The following is a 21,568-nucleotide window of genomic DNA, read 5'->3' on the forward strand; positions in this document are numbered from 1 at the left end:
TCAATAGTTACTTTTTCTGATCCTTTCCCTGTTTTTCCCATCTATGTGTTATTATCATTTAGCTCCCACTTATAAGTGAGAACTTGCAGTATTTGGTTTTCTGTTCCTGTGTTAGTTTGCTAAGAATAATGGCCTCTAGCTCCAACCATGTTCCTGCAAAGGACATGATCTTGTTCTTTTTTATGACTACATAGTTTCATGGTATATATGTACCACATTTTCTTTATCCAGTTTGCCATTGATTGGCATTTACATTGATTCCATGTCTTTGCTACTGTAAATAGTGCACCAATGAACACACGTGTGCATGTGTCTTTATGGTAGAATGATTTACATTCCTTTGGATATACACCCAGTAATGGGATTGAGGGGTTGAATGGTAATTCTGTTTTCAGCTTTTTGAGGATTGCCACACTGCTTTCACAGTGTTTGAACTAATTTACATGCCTACCAACAGTGTATAAGCATTCCCTTTTCTCTGCAACTTCACCAGCATCTGTTATTTCTGACTTTTTTAGTAATAGCCATTCTGACTGGTGTGAGATGGTATATTATGGTTCTGATTTGCATTTCTCTAATGATCAGTGATGATGAGCTTCTTTTCATACACTTATCGGCTGCATGTTTGTCTTCTTTCAAAAAGTATCTGTGTATGTCCTTTGCCTACTAAAATAATGTATTTTTAAAGCAGTAGTAAAAATTAATGAAAATATTCACAGTAAATTCTCTTAGAAAAGATACAATACCATGTTGTAGTCTGCTAGTTGTCCTTGAAACTCTTTTATTTCAACAGCTAAAGTCTCGGCCCTGCAAGCATACAATAAATACAGTCACAAATATATGCAAATAAGGAAACAAATATTACAAACAATATGGATAACTACAAATTTAATATTATAAGTATAAAATACTGAATTAATACTGAATACTTATTACTCACCTCTTTTCATATGACAAATATACTGAATTCTCTTGATTGTACATTTCTATTTCCTTCTGAAGTCTATTAACTTCAGTTGTAAGTTCACTTATTTTACTTCTATTTGAAAAGAAATAAGAATGTCAGCAATGCTACTAATCCAGAAAACTCTAGTTAAGCAAAATTTAAACTTTTCATTAATATATAACAATAACGTAAATAGTTTTGTGAAGTTCACTAAAGAATGCAGAAAGTTTAGATGGCTTCTTTCTTTCATTTTTTTTGAGACAGAATCTTGCTCTGTCACCAGGCACCAGGCTGGAGTGCAGTGGCGCGATCTCAGCTCACAGCAACCTCCACCTCCCAGGTTCAGGAAATTCTCCTGCCTCAGCCTCCCGAGTAGCTGGGACCACAGGCATACACCACCATACCGGGCTAATTTTTGTATTTTAGTAGAGACTGGATTTCACTATGTTGGTCAAGATGGTCTCAATCTCTTGACCCTGTGATCCACCCGCCTCCACCTCCCAAAGTACTGGGATTATAGGCGTGAGGCACCGTGCCTGGCCTAGGTGGCTTATTTCATTAAGAATGAGGTATATCCTGGCTGGGAGTGGTGGCTCATGCCTATAATCCCAGCACTTTGGGGAGGCCAAGGTAGGCAGATCACTTGAGGTCAGGAGTTCAAGACCAGCCTTGCCAAGGTGGTGAAACTACATCCCTACTCAAAATACAAAAATTAGCCAGGTGTGGTGGTGCACGCATGTAGTCCCAGCTACTACAGAGGCTGAGGCAGGAGAATAGCTTGAACCTGGGGGGTGGAGGTTCCAGTGAGCCAAGATCATGCCACTATACTCCAACCTGCCTGGGAGACAGAGTGAGACTCCATCTCAAAAAAAAAAAAAAATGAGGTATATCTCATCCTAGTCTACTCAACTGATCAGAAACTGACACAGATTCATAACGAAAGATGAAATAGAACCAGAATGAAAGCCTGGTCAAACTAGTACAAGCCATAGACAGATTTACGTGCCTAACTGTTATTATCACAGCTTTTGCTACCCTCTAGAGGACAGTTTCTCAACAGCAGCACTAATGACATTTTGTTCGGTGATTAGTACTTCGTGTTGAGAGATATTTTGTACACTGTAGAATGTTTACCAGCATCCTGGGTCTGAATATCAGTAGCACTTCCTCCAACCTCACTTATGACAACCAGAAACATGCATAGAAATTGCCAAATCTTCCTTGGGGGGCAAAATCACCACAAGGTAAGAACTACTGCGCTAGAGCCAGACAATTACACAAACAGCTAGAACTATTCTTTGATGTGGAAGCACAAATCCTGGAGGAGAAAAGGCAATATAATCATTAGGAGTAACTATATTTCCTTTCCTTCTTTTGATTAAAAAGTGGCTGAATATCAGAGATACTAAACAACTGATGGCCTTACTATCTTTCTTACTAAGCCTTGAAAACAGAAGAAGGAAAACCATACTTTTCTTTATTGCCTTCTACGAGTTTGAAAATCAAAAAGATCCAGGTAACTGGGCACAGTGGCTCACGCCTGTAATCCCAGCACTTTGGGAGGCCAAGGTGGGCCAATCATGAGGTCAGGAAATCGAGACCATCCTGACCAACATGGTAAAACCCCCATTTCTACTAAAAATACAAAAATTAGCTGGGTGTGGTAGCACATGCCTGTAATCCCAGCTACTCAGAAGGCTGAGGCAAGAGAATCACTTGAACCCAGGAGGTAGAGGTTGCAGTGAGCCAAGATTGCTCCACTGCACTCCAGTCTGGCGACAGAGCAAGACTCCATCTCAAAAAAAATAAAAAATGAAAAAAACGTAGCAGGGCTTTCAGGGCATAATGGAAGGGTGGATTAAACAAAAGAGAAATAAAGAGAAAGAAGATACAAATAATGTGCCAAGAAAATAAAGTAAAATGGAAAGATGGAGATAGGACAGTAGAACATATAAGCAGAGAAAATGCTAAGATTAAGAAAAAGTTGTTGATTTAGAGATGCATCCCCGGAGACACATAACAAAAATTTATGAGGTTGAGTGCAGTGGCTCACGCCTCTAATCCCAGCGCTTTGGAAGGCCTAGGCAGGTGGACCACCTGAGGTCAAGGAGTTTTGAGACTAGCCTGGCCAAGACGGTGAAACTCCCATCTCTGTAAAAATACAAAAATTAGCCAGGCATGGTGGGAGGCACCTGTAATGCCAGCTACTCGAAGATTGTAGGCATGAGGCTGAGGCAGGAGAATCATTTGAAAGTGGGGGGTGGAGGTTGCAGTGAAGTGAGATCCCATCATTGCACTTCAGCCTGGGAGACAAGAGCAAAACTCTGTCTCAAAAAAAAAAAAAAAGTGTATGAATTAATTAAAATTAGGCCACATTCATAGCAATTGACCAAATACATACTTATATAAAACTCTGCATGGAGGCCTGGCACAGTGGCTTATGCCTGTAATCCTAGCACTTTGGGAGGCCAAGGCTGGCAGATCACAAGGTCAGGAGTTCAAGACAAGCCTGGTCAACATGGTGAAACCCCATCTCTACTAAAAATAGAAAAAAAATTAGCCGGGAATGGTGGCACACGCCTGTCATCTCAGCTACTTGGGAGGCTGAGACAGGAGAAGCCCTTGAACCCAGGAGGTGGAGGTTGCAGTGAGCCAAGATCACACACCATTGCACTCTAGCCTGAGCAACAGAGTGAGACTTTGTCTCAAAAAAAAAAAAAAGCTATGAGGTCAGGTGTGCTGGTAGCTCATGCCTATAATCCCATAATCTCAGCACTTTGGGAAGATGGAGCAAGAAGATTGCTTGAACTGAAGAGTTCAAGGTTACAGTGAGCTGTGATCATGCCACTGCACTCCAGCCTGGGCAACAGAGTGAGACTCTGTCTCTAAACTATAAATTAAATTAAATTAAATTAAATTAAAAAGTATGCTATGGTTTGAACGTTTGTGTCCCTCCAAAATTCGTGTCAAGACTTAATCTCTAATGCAATAGTATTAAGAGGTAGAAACTTTAGGACATAATCGGGACATGAAGGCTCTGCCTTCATGGATGGAATTAGTGACTTATAAAAGGGTTGAAGTAGCTAGGCACCTTTTGCCCTTCTACTCTTCTGCCATGAGGACACTGAAGCTGCTGGCACCTTGAACTTGGACTTCCCAGTCTCCAGAACCTTAAGAAATAAATTTCTATTACTTATAAATTACCCAATGTCAGGTATTTTAATATAGCAGCACAAACGAACTCATATACATGCAATTCATCAAATTATAAATCTCAGCCTAATTATACTATCACATTTATTTTACAGCATAGCCAAATTAACCAGAAATTGTTGGAATACAAAATAATTCTTAGAAATCAACAGACATCTAATTATCCTAATAAGTACCATAACTAAAATTTCATATTAAAGTTATATACTCTATTTTGACAGAATGTACACAATATTTCAAGTAAAACATACGGATGTAAAGACATGTTTAACATACCTAAGAAGTCCAAGATAGTAAGACTTGTCTAAAATTTGCCTCTGGGGACCTAAAAAAAATGTTTCAAGTGTTAGTGTTCAGTTTTGAAATGCCAACAAAATAGCAAGTCCAAAGCACAATCAGAATTACACTCCAAGTCTTCATGAATGCCCCAATGAATCAAGAAGAATCACTGAAATAAAAAAGAAAACTAGTATCTTAGAACCACGACACAGGGGAGGCTTCAATTAAAACTACAAGGATGGGACTAGAACTGGGGCTGTTAAGACAGTACACTCTACAGAACAGGCTGATGGAATGAAAATTGAGTCTAAGGGAATCTAGAACAGAGCTGTCCAAAGTAACTTTCTGCAGTGACAGAAATACTGTAAACTAACACTGTCCAATAAAGTGGGCAGTGGGACTATAAAGCACTTAAAATTTGGCTGGTGCTACTGGGGAACTGATTTAAATTTAAGTAGCTATTTCTGACTATTGGCTGTCATATTAGACATCGCAGACATTCCTCAATGTGAGAAAATGATTCTGATTTTTTACAATTTGTCTCAGAGACTTTTTTAGAAATGGTCTTACATTTCAGTAGAACTAAGAAAGTATTCCTAGGTTAAATGTCTTAAACCTGGTAAGAGATAAAGTGCCCCGCAAAGTATGAGAAGACTAGGTGTATTTACTAAAAGGTTTATGCTCAGTAGTAGAGGTAATATATTATACTGGGAAATGGGGCACTATAGAGAAGGTAAGAATGAAATTCACAGCGGATAACTGTGTATAGTGGTAATGTTCAGAATTCTCTCATAAAAGGCTTTGACGTATACTGGTAGAAACTAACAATCTTAAATTATATTGGTTCTGTTTTAAAGGATAAATTAATACAGAAATAAACATTTGATAATTTACTGTCGAATTTTAATATGTTTCTACCCTAATGTTTTAAAATACTATTAAACATATAAATATTTCTGTACATACATTTTCAAAGACTAGTTAAGTGACTATGTAATTTTGAATTATTTTTTCATGGTACTCATAATCATTAAGCAAACATTTCTAAACAATCAATTGATTTTTAATATTTAGTGATCTAAATGTTATTAGAATGTAGATGAGAAGATTTAAGTTTCTTGAAAGGAATGATATACTATATTATCGAAAGTAGTATATATGATATGTTATAATTAATTTTGGACTAGCAGAATATCTTCATTCCTGATAAATCATCTGTCAAAACTACAGAAAACAGAAAACTCTAAAACAGTTCATCACAGGCTACTGACCACTGCCTATAATAAAAAGAAAAAAAAATAAGGCATTTACCATACTTTGGTTTATATATACCATACATCTAAATTTTAAACTATAATATATATTTGTATTCTTATGCTTCTCTAAATACATATACAGAAGCATAATGAGAGATTTAATATAAATCTATGTGTTAGCCTCATTTCCTTATATAAGTATTAAAACAGATACTAATTATTAGAAAAAAATAACATTTCTTGACTCACTCTCATAAATACACAAGTATTTTAAGTATCATTTTGATATAGTAACTATCCAAACTATTTGAGTATTTTTATATAGTACTAAAAATCCAATTTTCAATCTTGACTTTTCTTGAACATTATTTCAAAGTTCTTCAAGTTATACTACAGTTCCATGTCAGAAAAATGAAGATTGAAAGAGCTCACATCCGTATATAGCTAATTCAGAATGTTTTTCCATGTTCATTCTGTTGTTTATACCTTACAATAATTTTGTGAATTAAATAACAATTACATGCTATAATTCTGATTACATGCCATAATTTCATGTAATAATTCTTATATGCTATAATTCTGATTTGATAAAATGGTACTGTAATACTATATAAAATATACTCAACTTTCTCTTTCTTTTTCTTTTATTGTTCACAATTATTTATTTCTTACAAAACACAGACTCAAGTGGTTACTCATCTTAAAATAGGTACCTTTCATCCCAGTTTTCATTCCAGTCAAACCTTGTTGTGTCACAGGACGATCGGCAACTTTGATTTGAGAAGACAGAACTCCACCTGTCCCTATGGAACCACCACGAGAACCTGGCCTTGCTGTCCCAGGTGGCATCTAAATGACAAGATTTCATTTTTAGTAAACTGGAAAAAACACTGTACATCTGCTATTGTAAGACTGCAAAGACAACATTCAAATTACAATTAAATTTATCTCTTCTTTGGAGCATATTCTATAGCTCTTTGAAGGCTGCCAGTTGCAGTTTTTAAGTGGTCTTTTCTGTTGGGTGGCTTTGTTGTTTGTACATTAACTGTGTTTAATTCAACTTTCGTGCCCTTAATAATGTCTAACAAGTCTTTTTTTCATATTTTCCTTTACACTGTCTTGGCTCTCTGAGGTCTCCTTGGAAGAATCAACAGTTCAAATAGACTGCTCAACTTTCTTGCTACAGATTGCGCTGTTAGTGCCAAAATATCTTTGGATATTATTTTATGTCCTGGAAAGATGCATTAAAGAAAAAAAAAATGAAAACAAAACAAAACAAAAAAACCACCAAAATTTACTTGATTTGTAAAAATTTCCTTATTTTTTAAATGTCTGAATTATTAAATACTGTTATTCAATTTATTAGCAAATTTATTTAACATTTAATGTTCTATAAATATTTAAAAATACATTTCATGAAAATTTAAAATTCTATATGTAGATATTATTTATAATACCTCAAAACTGGAAAGGAGCTAAACGTCCACAGTAGAAAATGGTTAAATACATTACAGTATGTAAAAAGGGCAGTTTAAGTTGGGTGTGGTGGCTCACACCTTAATCTTAGCACTTTGGAAGGACAAGGCAGGTGGGTCACTTGAGGTAAGAAGTTTGAAACCAGCCTGGCCAATATGGGGAAACCTCATCTCTACTAAAAATACAAAAGTTAGCCAGGTGTGGGTGGCACATGTCTGTAATCCCAGCTACTTAAGAGGCTGAGGCATGAGAATCACTGGAACCCGGGACATCAAGGCTGCGGTGAGCCGAGATCATGCCACTGCACTTTAGCTTGGGTGACAAAGTGAGACTCAGCCTCAAAATAAATAAATAAAATAAATAAAAATAAAAAGGCAGGCTGGGCGCGGTGGCTCATGCCTGTAATCCCAGCACTTTGGGAGTCCAAGGCGGGCGAATCACGCGGTCAGGAGTTCGAGACCAGCCTGGCCAACATGGTGAAACCCCATCTCTACGAAAAATACAGAAAATTAGCTGAGTATAGTGGTAGGTGCCTATAGTCCCAGTTACTCAGGAGGTTGAGGCAGGTGAATCACTTGAGCCTGGGACAAGGAGATTGCAGTGAGCTGGCATGATGCCACTGCACTCTAGCCCTGGCAACAGAGCAAGACTCCATCTCAAAAAATAAATTAAATAAATAAATAAATAAAAAGGCAGTTTACAAGATAGTATTTATAATTCTGTGTTTCTTTGTTTTAGAGACAAGAGCTAACTATGTTACTCAGGCTGGTCTTGAACTACTGGCCTAAAGAGATCCTTCTGCCTCAGCCATCCAAGTAGCTGGAAACACAGGTGCAAGTTACTGTGCCTGGTTCATAACTCTACTTTTTTAAAACAAAAAAGGCTGGAAGTTTGGGCATGGTGGCATGTACCAACAGTCCCAGCTACTTGGTGAGGTCTGAGATGAGAGGATTGTTTAAAATCCAGGAGTTCGAGGCCAGCCTGGAGAACACAGACCATCTTTTAAAAAAATAAAGAATAAAGACAAAAATAAATTTTTTTAAAACTATATGAAAAATAGTAATTATGATCTACACATAATGATATTATAGTTGATTTTTCTTTTCTCCTTTATACAATTTGGTATTTATACCTTATTACAGTGAGTATATATTACCTTTAAAAATTAAGAGAAAATAAGACAACTTTAATCATATAAAAAAATGGATATAAATCTATCCTAAGATGACGATATAAGTACTAAAGCATTATTAAATAGGCATTCATATTATTACTCAATATGATTCTCTACTTCAGATATGCAAAATCCAATATAACATTATATACCCTCAGGAAAGGTCAGAAGACTCCCTTTATGTCAGTTCATATAATATATTCAGGCACGAGAACATAAAAAAGACAACCTGAAACTGTTCCAAAATAACTGTCTTTCATCTAGTTATCTTCCTTACTCTCTTTTCTACCCATCCCCATCAAAGAGTAAAGTAGAACCTTAAATGTGGGGTAAAAATTTAGATAGGGGTTAGATACAACCACTGCTATTCATTTTTATTGTTAATTATCTTAGCTCACAGCTTTAATCCAATCAGACAACATCGGTAACATAGTTCTTAAGTGGTTCTAAGAATTACTTGGGAATTATTTTGAGCACAGGGGCTAGGAATAGTACTAATACTAGTGAATGTGTTGGACACAGGAAGACTGTCAACTATAAATTCAAATGAAATGAGTTAAGGGTTAACCGGAGTGATCTTTAGAAGAGAATGTTAAATCTCTTCCTGGTAAATTTTCTAAATAATTTCTCCTTTGGCTTATGCAAGTATAATTGTGAGAGCTACTCAACTAATTATACTACTTTTTGTTTTCCATTCACCAGATGAAAGTATAGAGAAGAACATATAAGTTAAAACTATACACATTAAAAATAATGAAGTGGATGCATACGTGTTCACTTGGCAACATATTCATAATATATTGCTGAAAGAAATGGACGAGAAAAATAACAATGTATATAGTACTATCTTGATTTTGGAATAGACCAAAGTCATACAAACTATGTATGTATATGTGTGTGTTTATATATGCATTAAAAAGGGCCAAGCGTGGTGGCTCATGCCTGTAATCTCAGTATTTTGGGAGGCTGAGCCAGGTGGATCACGAGGTCAGGAGTTTCACACCAGTCTGGCCAACATAGCAAAACCCTGACTCTACTAAAAAGAAAAAGAAAAAAAAAAAATTAGCCAGGTGTCGTGGCGTGCGCCTGTAATCCCAGCAACTCAAAACGCTGAGACATGAGAATCGCGTGAACCCAGGAAGCAGAGATTGCAGTAAGCGAAGATCACATCATTGCACTTCAGCCCAGGCAAGAGTGCAAGACTCCATCTCAAAAATAAATAAATAAATGCATTAAAAAGTCTAGAAGATACTGTTGATAGTGGTTATACCTGCAATAGGAAGGAACCCTAATGCTTCTCCACTGTTTGTATTTTTTTTTTTTTTGAGACAGAGTCTTGCTCCGTTGCCAGGCGCCAGGCTGGAGTGCAGTGGCGCAATCTCAGCTCACTACCTCCACCTTCTGGGTTCAAGCAATTCTCCTCCTCAGCCTCCCAAGTAGCTGGGACTACAGGCGCATGCCACCACACCCAGCTAATTTTTGTATTTTTAGTAGAGACAGAGTTTCACCATGTTGGCCAGGATGGTCTCGATCTCTTGACCTCGTGATCCGCCCACCTCAGCCTCCCAAAGTGCTGGGATTATAGGCCTGAGCCGCCGTGCCCGGCCTATTTGTATGTTTTTTCTTTTTTCTTTTTTTTTTCTGTTGCTATAACATTGTTTGTATGTTTTATACAAGCATTACTCTTTTCAAAAATGCAAACATTAAACAATAAACTGCATTAAATGCAAACAAAAATGCAAACGTTACATAAACATTAATGTAAACATGAAATGAATGACTTTTTTTTTTTGCAATGACTTTACCACAGCATATTACCAGAATGTCTAAAGTCAAAGTGAAGGAAAGAATTTTTTTTTTTTTTGAGATGGAGTCCCGCTCTGTTGTCCAGGCTGGAGTGCAGTGGCATAATCTCGGCTCACTGCAACCTCCACCTTCCAGGTTCAAGCAATCCTCCTGCCTTGGCCCCCTAGTATCTGGGATTACAGGCACACACCACCAAGCCCGGCTACTTTTTTGTATTTTTAGTAGAGATGAGGTTTCTCCATCTTAGCCAGGCTGGTCTCAAATTTCTGACCTCAGGTGATCCAATTGCCTCAGGCTCCATAAGTTCTAGAATTACAGGCATGAGACACCAAACCCAGCCCAAGAAAGAATTTTAAAATTAGTAAGAGAAAAGTATCTAGTCACTTATAAAGACAATCCTATCAGAATAAAAGCAGACTTTTCAGTGGAAATATTACATGCCAGAAGAGAATCAGATGTCATTTTCAAAGTGCTGAGAGAACAAACAAACAAAAAAAACTGCCAGCCAAGAATTTTATATCCTGACAGAATAAAATTCATAAATGAAGAAGAAATAAAGTATTTCCAAGACAAGCAAATGCTGAGGGAATGTGTTACCACTAGGCCTGTCCTACAGTAAATTGTTCATAGGGGTCTTCAACATAGAGATTAAAGGTGGATATACAGTATCTCAAAAACACACAAAAAAATTTAACTCATAGTTCTTATAAAACAATCACAAAGGAGGAGGACAAAATAATTAAATGTCAATATAAAAGAATTTCATCAACCCATAAAGAGAGAAAAAGAAAGAAACAAATAAATTATTCAACTTAAAAACAACAAACAAAATGATAGGAACAAAGCCTCACATCAATATTAATCATAAATGTGATGTAAATGAATTGAATGATTCACTTAAAAGACACATATTAGCAGAAGATTTGAGAACAAAATGGCCAGGCGTGGTGGCTCACACCCGTAATCTCAGCACTTTGGGAGGCCGAGGCCGGTGGATCACCTGAGGTCAGGAGTTCAAGACCAGCCTGGCTAACATCATGACATTAGTACAGACAGGAGTCTGTACTAAAAATACAAAAATTAGCCAGGTGTGGTGGTGTGTGCCTGTAATTCCAGCTACTTACGAGGTGGAGACAGGAGAATTGCTTGAACCCGGGAGGCAGAGGTTGCAGTGAGCCGAGATTGCACCACTGCACTTCAGCCTGCGCAACAGAGCAAGACTCTGTCTCAAAAAAAATAAATAAACAAAAACAACATCCAACTATATCCTGCCTATGAGAAACGTATCTAGCCCTAAAAGACATATAAATCAAAGGGATTTGGGTGTTTTTCTTTGCTTATTTCTTTGTTTGTGTAATCAGTGCTCTCATTTTAAAACAATGAGTTTTAAGGTATTATGTGCAAGCCTCTTGGTAAAAATAAAAGGGTGGGAAATCAATACCAAAAACTTCAGAAATTATACAAATACATATAAATTTTAGACAGCAAACTCCTGAACAATGACTGGATCAATAAAGAATTTAAGACAGAATTATAAGAAATTTTTGAAACAAATGAAAAGGAAAACAAAATATACAAAAACTTGCAGGATATATCAAAAACAGTGCTAAGAGGAAAGTTAACAGCATTAAATGCCTACATCCAAAAAGTAGAAAGATTACAAATTGATGATCTAATATCACACATCAAGGAACTAGAAAACCAAAGCCAAACCAAACCCAAAATTAACAAAAGAAAAGAAATAACAATGGTCAGAACATAACTAAAGATCAAAATTTTAAAAATTACAGGTAAACAATGAAGCAAAATGTTGGTTTTTCGAAAAGATAAAGTTCATAAACCACTAGCTAGACTGACCAAAAAAAGGAAAGGAAAGATCCAAATAAACACAATCAGAAATGAAAAATAATTCTTCTGGATCTTATCCAAGACCATCAAAGTAATCCCTCTACAAGTCTACAAGAGCAGCAGCATTACTGGGCATGGGGTATCCCCTAATGCAGACATAGCTGCAGTGACCAAAAATGTAAGTGACAACACCCAAATCTCTTTGAATACCTAGAAAGCCTTCCCAAGAAGAATGCGTACAAACAAGCCCAGACTAAGAAGATTACATTAAGTTTTTCTTGACTTATTTCTTTGTTTGTGCCATCAGTGCTCTCAGTTTAAAACAGTGGGTTTTGGCCGGGTGCGGTGGCTCACGCCTATAATCCCAGCACTTTGGGAGGCCAAGGCAGCTGAATCACAAGGTCAAGAGATCGAGACCATCCTGGTCAACATGGTGAAACCCCGTCTCTACTAAAAAACACAAAAATTAGCTGGGCATGGTGGCGTACGCCTGTAGTCCCAGCTACTTGGAAGGCTGACGCAGGAGAATTGCTTGAACCCAGGAGGCAGAGGCTGCGGTGAGCCGAGATCATGCCATTGCACTCCAGCCTGGGTAACAAGAGCGAAACTCTGTCTCAGAAAAAAAAAACAAAAAAACAAAAACAAAAACAAACAAACAAACAAAAAAAAAACAGTGGGTTTTAAGATATTATGTGCAAGCCTCTTGGTAACCTCAAATCAAAAAACATACGACACATACACAGACACAGACACACACACACACACACACACACACACACACACACACAACCACCAGAGGAAATCACTTTCACTAAAAGGAAGACAGGAAGGAAGGAGAGAAGGAAGAGAAGACCACAAAACAATCAGAAAACAAAACAAAAGGAGTAAGTCCTGAATGTAAATAGACTAAACTTTCCAAAATCAAAAGACATGGGGTGGCTGAATGGATAAAAAGACAATATCGAAAGATCTACTGCCTAAAAGAAACACACTTTACCTATAAAGAGACACTATTTTAAATAAAGGGATAGAAAAATTTCATACAGGCCAGGTGCAATGGTTCATGCCTATAATCCCAGCACTTTGGGAGGCAGAGGTGGGTGGATCTCTTGAGGTCAGGAGTTTGAGACCAGCCTCGGCCACGTAGGAAAACCCTGTCTCTACAAAAAAAAAAAAATACAAAAAATTAACCAGGCAAGGTAGCATGTGCCTGTGTCCCAACTACTCAGGAGGCTGAGGTGGGAGGATTGCTTAAGCTCAGGAGGTTGAGGCTGCAGTGAGCCGAGATTATGCCACTGCACTTCAGCCTTGGGAATAGACTGAGACCCTGTCTCAGAAAAAAAAAAGAAAAAAATATATTTTAAAAAATGAGAACCAAAAAAAAAAGAGCAGGAATAGCTATACTTAAGTCACACAAAACAGATTTCAAGACAAAAACTATAAAAAGAGATAAGGGTATTGCCAGGTGTGATAGCTCACGCCTATAGCACTTTGGGAGGCCGAGGCAGGCAGATCACCTGAGGTCAGGAGTTTGAGACCAGCCTGACCAACGTGGAGAAACCCCGTCTTTACTAAAAATCCAAAATTAGCCAGGCATGGTGGCGCATGCCAGTAATCCCAGCTACTTGGGAGGCTGAAGCAGGAGAATCGCTTGAACCTGGGAGGCGGAGTTTGCGGTGAGCTGAGATCTCACCATTGCACTGCAGCCTGGGCAACAAGAGCAAAACTCTGTCTCAAAAAAATAAAAAAGAGATAACGGTATTAAACAGTGATAAATGGTGGCTCAATTCAACAAGAGAACATAGGGATTGTAAATATATATGCGCCCAACACTGGAATACCCAGACACAGAAAGCAAATACTAAAGTTAGAGAGAGACAGACCCCGGACAGTAATAGCTGAAGATTTCAACACCCTATTTTCAGCACCAGACAGATGATCCAGACAGAATATCAACAACAAAAAAATCAGACATCAGGGCCGGGCGCAGTGGCTCAAGCCTGTAATCCCAGCACTTTGGGAGGCCGAGGCGGGTGGATCACGAGGTCAAGAGATCGAGACCATCCTAGTCAACATGGTGAAACCCCGTCTCTACTAAAAATACAAAAAATTAGCTGGGCATGGTGGCGCATGACTGTAATCCCAGCTACTCAGGAGGCTGAGACAGGAGAATTGCCTGAACCCAGGAGGCGGAGGTTGCAGTGAGCCGAGATCGCGCCATTGCACTCCAGCCTGGGTATCAAGAGCGAAACTCCGTCTCAAAAAAAAAAAAAAAAAAAAAAAATCAGACATCATCTGTGTAAGTTCTGTTCTCGCCGAGGATAAAATGAAGAAACTGAGGCCAGCACGAAAATAATCCAATGCAAGGGAATTTATTCAGGCTCCCAGGTGAGGTTCTGCGGTCTGACAGGAGGGGCCGGAGAAGTCTAGCAGACTCCTCTCAGGCACGGGGTTTTATAGGGAGTGGAGGCGTTTGATTGGCTGTGCCCAAGGTGAGTGAGACAAAACAGTGGGGAGTGGGGCCCAGATGAAACAAAATGGCAGGGAGTGGGGCCCAGATAGGACAAAATGGTAAGCAGGAAGACAAAATGGCAGGTACAGAGTGGGGCCTGGATAGGACAAAAAGGCAGGCACGGAGTGGGGCCTGGATAGGACAAAATGGTAGGTAGGGAGTGGGGCCTGGATGGGACAAAATGCTATCAGGTAGGTCCTGACGGGGCTTTTTTTCCTGGGCTCCCGGGGTGGGGGGGAGGTGTCCGAGCTCCCGGCAAGGGAAGGAGGCGTGTCCGAGCTCCCGGCAAGGGAAGGGGGCGTGTCCGAGCGCCCCACAAGGGAGGGGGGCGAGTCCGAGGGGTGTGTCCGAACTCCCGGCGACGCAACCAGCCTTACAATCTGGACCAAATGGACCTAACAGATATTTACAGAACATTTTATCCAATGACTCAGAATACATATTCTTCTCAGCACTTGCATAATTCTCAAGAATAAACCATATGTTAGTCCACAAAACAAGTCTTATAACATTTTTTAAAACTGAAATTATATCAAGTATTTTATCTGACCATAATGGAATAAAACTATAAATTAATAACGAGGAATTTTGGAAACTATACCAACACATAGAAATCTGTTCCTGAATGACAAGTGGGTCGATGAAGAGATTAAAAAGGAAATTTTTTAAAACTCTTGAAACAAATTATAATAGAAACACAACATATCCAAAACCTATGGGATACAGCAAAAGCAGCCCCAATCTTCTGGACTCAAGTGGTCCTCCCACCTTGGCCTCCCAAAATAAATAGATTTGTTTCAAACTTACTGCAGTTGCCACTCGAATATTTCCTGATAGGGGTCGTATCCCAGAAGGAGGCCTTCCAGTTAACCCAACTCCACCTCGTGAAACAGGGCGAGCTGCTGAAGATTTGTGATTGCTGGCCATTGTTTGTTCACTTTAATCACTGTTTGGAAGCAATAAATAGTTCAATTGCCTTTTGATATCTTCTTTAGAAGACAAATGACCCATCATACCTTTACATTTAATTCACAACTGTTCTTGCAAATTGCCACTACAAGGCTAACTCTGCTTTAATTTTGTTCAAATTTGACATCAGTGCTCCATTTAGAAATATGAGATTGTTTCTTGCAACATTCCTTCCCCATCTTTCTATTATCTTACCAAAATGAAAGCTCCTCTAGTTATCTGTCTCTTTAGTATTCTCATCTCATACTCTGGTAACTTTTCTCTCTTGGCATATCCAACATCTTTCTTTGCTCCCAAACTTTTCTCTGCACTTTCTGGTCCACGATTAACTCTCTTATATTCTGCATTTGTTGCAAAGACTTCCTGTTTTCTTAACTTTAACAGAATCTTGGCTTCCCCTGAGAGAACACTTTCAGTAGTCAAAGTATTTTAGCTTTGTCTCACAATTTTAAAGTAAAGGAGATGGTACCCTCCTTGCTCCCCAGTGTCACTTTTAAAACATTCTTCCGCACCTTTAAAAAAATAAACAAGATTCATGTCCTTTGAGGATCTGGAAATATAACAATGTTGCCTTCATCTTTCCTGATTGCTGGTAATTAGTGACTTCCTAATCTCTCTAAGGTCTTTTGTACATAGTTCACAGCTTCTCTATTCCAATCTTACCATCATCCTGGATGACCTCCATTTGGATACTAGACCCAATGCTTAATATTCCAGCTTCACAGTTCTCTGACCTCAACTTCAGCAATGATCTTAACTCCATTTCAGTCATTCATAGCCATGGCGAGACATGGAGCTTGTCACCATCTGGAATTGCTTCATCTCAAACATCTTAATTGAAATACTCTATTCTCGGGTGTTCTCCTCTCCTTCTACCCTTTTCTCATCTTTATTCCCACTACACCTGACTTTAAACCATTTCCTTAATTCACTCATTCTCTCCTAGTTCATCAACCCTCTCTTTTATTTATCAGGATATAATATTATTTAAAATTCTGTCTGATAATTTTTTGAGTAGTAGTTTTCAAATTGTTGGTCACAATCCATTAGTGAGTTCTGAAAACAATTTTGCAGGTTATGACCAATATGCTTTAAATGTAAAATAAATTTTTTTAAAAAAGAGAGTTCACTGAACATATGAAGGGTAAATACTGTTTCATTAAATTTTTGTTTCAGTTATATTTACATAAATTTACACATATGTGTTTACTGGGCTATGACATAAAAATGTATGTCCTATTGTAGGTCATATAAAAGAGTTAAGAAGATACTTACCTAGAGAGAGAATATGGAGAAAAAGAGAAAAGTTGGAGGCCAAGGCAGGCAAATCACCTGAGGTCGGGAGTTCAAGACCAGCCTCACCAACATGGTGAAACCCTGTCTTTAAAAAAAAAAAAGTAGGGCCGGGCGCGGTGGCTCAGGCCTGTAATCCCAGCACTTTGGGAGGTCGAGGCGGGTGGATCACGAAGTCAACAGATCGAGACCATCCTGGTCAACATGGTGAAACCCCGTCTCTACTAAAAATACAAAAAATTAGCTGGGCATGGTGGCGTGTGCCTGTAATCCCAGCTACTCGGGAGGCTGTAATCCCAGCTACTCGGGAGGCTGAGGCAGGAGAATTGCCTGAACCCAGGAGGCGGAGGTTGCTGTGAGCTGAGATCACGCCATTGCGCTCCAGCCTGGGTAACAAGAGCGAAACTCCGTCTCAAAAAAAAAAAAAAAAAAGAGAAAAGTGCCCAAGATTATGTTCTGAGGAACATCAATACATACAGATCACACAGAAGAGGAAAAACTAGTATAAGAATGAAAATTAAGGCCCAAAAAGCAAAGGAAAAAACCAGGAGTGTGTGTCAGAGATGCCAAGAGAAGGCAGGAATGGTTAGCCATGCCATTTACAGCTGGGAATTCAAATAAGATGAAAACTGGAATGTCCAATGGAGTCCCCATCCAAGAAGTCCCTAGTGATACCTTGCCAAGGGTGTTTAAGAACTCTCCTCCTTCTCTCATGAACTTACTGTCTCATGAGCACCATCAACTAATTTGTATCCTTGAACTATTCTCCAATCCAACTGGCAAAATCAGAAACCCTTCTCTACATCCAACCTGATTTGCTGAACATTGCTGGTGGAAATCATAGAACTGTACAGACTGGGGTACTGAAAAATGATAGTCACAAATTTTAGCTGGACCCTCATTTCAGAAATCATTTATCCTTGATAAGATACTGCTCTATTTGATAACTCTCCTCCTTAATTACTTTTCCATTTAAGCTCTGTTCCTGTCACTCTCAGATGACTCATTTAAGAAAATTACGACTTAAACTCCATCACCTTTGGGGCACTCAAACTTCTCTACATCCACCCTGCCGTCCAATCTCAACAGCCATTCCTTCTTTCATTCAAGATCAATCTCTACTCTGATTTACCCTTGATCCCATCTTCTTTGTGGCATTACCCTCACTGCTAGAACTATCTTTAAACGTTCTCCTTTCCTTCAGCCTGTTACCATGTTCAATTATTTCCTACCTTCAAAAACTAATTTCTTGATCCTGCAACCACCTCTAACTCTGTCCCATATATCCTTCCCTTATGCAGCCCAATTCTTAAGAATAGTTTATATCCACTATTTTCTACTTCTTCATTTCCCACTATCTCCTGAATGCCCCCTGCCAATATTGCCAGTGATGTAAATGTCATCCTACTTCACTGGTGTCCACATTTATATGAAACATCTCCATGACACTTCCCTCTCTTCTAGTTCTTCTTTCTGTCTTCTTGATCTGTCCTTATATAACAGCATTTTCTAAGATACCATCCCTGTCTTTTTCTCTTCTCTCTCTAAGCTCTCCTTGGGCCCCCTTATTCACACTCAGGGCTTTAACAATTAATAAGCTGGTTACACACAATTTCATATGTCCAGCCCTTATTTTAGCACTCAGCTTGCAGTGTTTATATCCAAATAATAACATCTCCACTTAGATGCCTAAATATTTCAAAGTAAATACATGTAATTCCAAACTCATTATCATCTCCCCAAAATTTGTCCTCCTTCTTGGTATCACCTCCTAGTCATACAAGTCAGAAATTTAGTCCTTGATATCTCCCTCTCCCTCACTTCCCATGGCTGATCACATAGTTCTACTGAGTTTGTTTGTTTACTTCTACCGATTTTGTTCCTAAATGTTTAACAGGTACTTTACTCTCTATTCCTACAGCATTGGCCAATGCAGGGCATCACTGACTCAAGTGGGCTATTATACCAACCTCTTAAGTGGTCCCCTTGCCTAACACACATCTTGCCTGTTACTTTCTGTAGGAATCCTTCCATGACCTGTCCATAACTGGTCTTGGAATCTTTATCTTCTTCAATTTGAGTGTCTAGGCCTGTTCTATATGTTACCATGCAGCCTGTGTATTTCTTTATTCCAGAAACTATCACACCATTTGAAATGATCTGCTGAAGTATTTCTCACCCTTGATGGCAAGAGCTGAATCTTATTAATCTTTATATCCCCAGCATCTGTCTCACTGACAAGCAAAAACTTTGTTCTCTTTCATACTTTTAAAATTTCCTCCTACATTGCCAATTACAAAAATTTACTAAATTGTTAAAAAGCAAACGAAGTGTGTGTTGGACCAAAATGATTTCTCTGATTCTACACTCCATGTTCAGTACTACTTTTCTGAGCATTATTCATAACCAGTCCTTGCATTGCTTCTATTCTTTCTACAATCATGCATCTTTATAACTCCAACTATGTGTATGGCTCACTAATCAATGCCGACAGTTCTGTCCTTTCAACTGGGCACCAATTCTGAGTTTTCAATTGTTTATCTAAAATTTTCATTCAGATATCTCATTTGAATATGTTCACACCAATCTTCCTGTCCCAACTAGCTCCCTGATTCTAATTCCTTGCCATTTTGAACTCTATGTACAAAGCAATAGAATTTCAAATGGAAAAAGGAATTTCAGAAAATGACTTTTTGAAAGGAAGACAGGGTCTATGATCAGTATGGTTTCTCCAAAAGAAAACGAGTACAATAAACATGTCTCTCCAGTAGAGAAGATATTACTCTAGGTTTCCTGCTAACTTTGAGAAAATGTACAATAAACAGAAATTTCACCCAATTTTCTTTGCCACTGCTTCACTGAGGTGAAAAAAAACCTTACCATTATATTAGTCCCAGTGGGATTAATAAATGGGTATTAGCAACAGATACGCCACTAACTCCGTGGTTATTCAATCAAAGATTTACACAATTTCCAGTTATTCACACAATCAGAAAGGCAGCCTGGCCTCTGGATGCAGAAAGATTAGCGATACAAACTAGTGCTGACAAAGTTAGCAGCTGCATAATCTTGCCCTTACTTAACCCCTCAGGATGTTTCATCATCTGTAAAACAGAAGGGTGACAATAAGCTCTACCTTACAGAGCTGTTGTGAAGATGACAGATATTAAATTTAAAACATCTGGCTTCTAATTATTATTACTATCATTATCCTCCTTAAGCCAACCATTCTCACATATGTGAAGAAGTGAAAAACTGCTAACTGCCCGCACTGTGATCAACAGACAGAAATAAGTTCCTTCCACTGTGACTAACAGGCAGAAATCTACCGCTTCGACTAAAATCCTTTTTAGCCCATCGTGGTCCTTTCCTCTGCTCTCCGCTTGGTGGGTCTCCTTAGGGGAGTGGGGTGTGTCGGGGCTGTGGGCTGTTCGCCCGACTAGAATCGGAACTTGCCTGACCTGGCTACAGGCCCGACGGTAACAGCTAAATCAGAGTTGGAATTTGTTTTGTTTGGAGCGGATCAACAACTCCAAGGCCAGAGAACAAACGAGGGAGGGAGGAAGGAAGAGAGGAAGAGATGGGACCTGGGGTTTCTCACCTCCGCCAGCGCGTGAGGAGGGCGGTGGCTCAGCTCGCGGATGCTGTAAGTTCTTTCTGAGGCCGCGCACACCCGTTCGCCCACGCGCACTTCTCCTCGGCTCTCAGGCCTACCCACTAGCGGCCGTGCGCTTCAGCGTATCCTGGCAACAGGGGCGGGATGGCGGGGGCTCTTCATTCTGAGAGACCAATCCTCCGCCTCAGCCCTTGGTTACACGCGGAGCTCTCGCGAGAGTTGAGGACGGATGTTTGTTTCTTCACTCTAAAGTGCTTTTTGGAAGAAGTGGAAAACAGCGGGGCAGCCGGAAAGGAAACAGCTTGTGTGAATGTTTGGTTTTCTTGGTAATCAGAGCAATCTCTGTGTGCTTTACCTGAACTAACTCTAGCGAGTTTTGCTGTGTCCCTATGTAATCTCACGTCGGCTAACGTGTAACAGGTTACATTTGAAGTTATTACGTGGTAGGCAGCATTGTGCAATTTTCTAAACTCCTAATTAGTGGTAGTTTTCCTTCCTATTAGGATTGCATAGCGTACCCAATGCATCATGAAGTATGGATGCGATTCTGGCACCAACTGTTCTGTTCTTCATTTCACCCGAAGTTTTGTGTCTTTTAAGCTTCCTTTCGTCAGAATTGGGATCCAAGTTTGTGAGGAAGACTGTGAATTCAATAGAAAAGGTCTTTTTTTTTTTCTTTTTAAGAACTACTTCACCTCAACTCTCACTTCTCTAATAAAATAACTTTTACTGTATGTTTCCTTCCAATCTTCATATAGAGAGCTTAAATGTGATTGCATATGTATTGGGATTTTAACATTATTTTACACATTATTTCCAACTTGCATTTCCAACTTGCTTGCCCTCAAGGAGTTAAAAATCTATACTATACAAAATCAGATAATGTTATGTGACTGAATTCTCCCTTAGTTTATGAAACATTTTCATGTAATTATCTCATTTGAGCCCACTCTATTTGCAGTGGTCATTTGTCATCCTTTTGGCAGAGTTTCTCCCTTACCCTGCCTCTCAACACCCTTATAGGAACTGAAAGTGACGGATCTTGGCTTTCCTAGTCTTCCTTATTACTGGGACATGAGTATTATTGCTTACTAGACTCTCCAATCTAATTTGATGCACCCAACACAAACTTGAACTACAACCAGAAGAAGGACTTCAGGGAGTCCATAAAAACAAGATT

The 21,568-nt window shown here is 38.9% G+C and overlaps 1 protein-coding gene across 1 annotated transcript in view; it reads right to left on the bottom strand.

The window, feature by feature from the left end:
• Positions 1–20,515, bottom strand: part of IFT74 (intraflagellar transport 74) — a 107,018-nt gene extending 86,503 nt beyond the window's left edge. Inside the window, exons 1-6 of the mRNA XM_021672840.2 lie at positions 20,374–20,515; positions 15,318–15,456; positions 6,408–6,543; positions 4,436–4,484; positions 941–1,039; positions 747–807 (exon numbers count right to left, since the gene is read on the bottom strand). Of these exons, the coding sequence (XP_021528515.2) occupies positions 747–807; positions 941–1,039; positions 4,436–4,484; positions 6,408–6,543; positions 15,318–15,437 (465 nt within the window). The 5' untranslated portion in view covers positions 15,438–15,456; positions 20,374–20,515. The remainder of the gene's footprint in view (positions 1–746; positions 808–940; positions 1,040–4,435; positions 4,485–6,407; positions 6,544–15,317; positions 15,457–20,373) is intronic.
• Between the last annotated feature and the right edge of the window lie 1,053 nt (positions 20,516–21,568).

Source organism: Aotus nancymaae, unplaced genomic scaffold (genome assembly GCF_030222135.1).
Source record: "Aotus nancymaae isolate 86718 unplaced genomic scaffold, 86718_ANA_hifiasm-v0.15.2.pri h1tg000003l, whole genome shotgun sequence".
Classification (NCBI taxonomy): Eukaryota; Metazoa; Chordata; class Mammalia; order Primates; family Aotidae; genus Aotus; species Aotus nancymaae.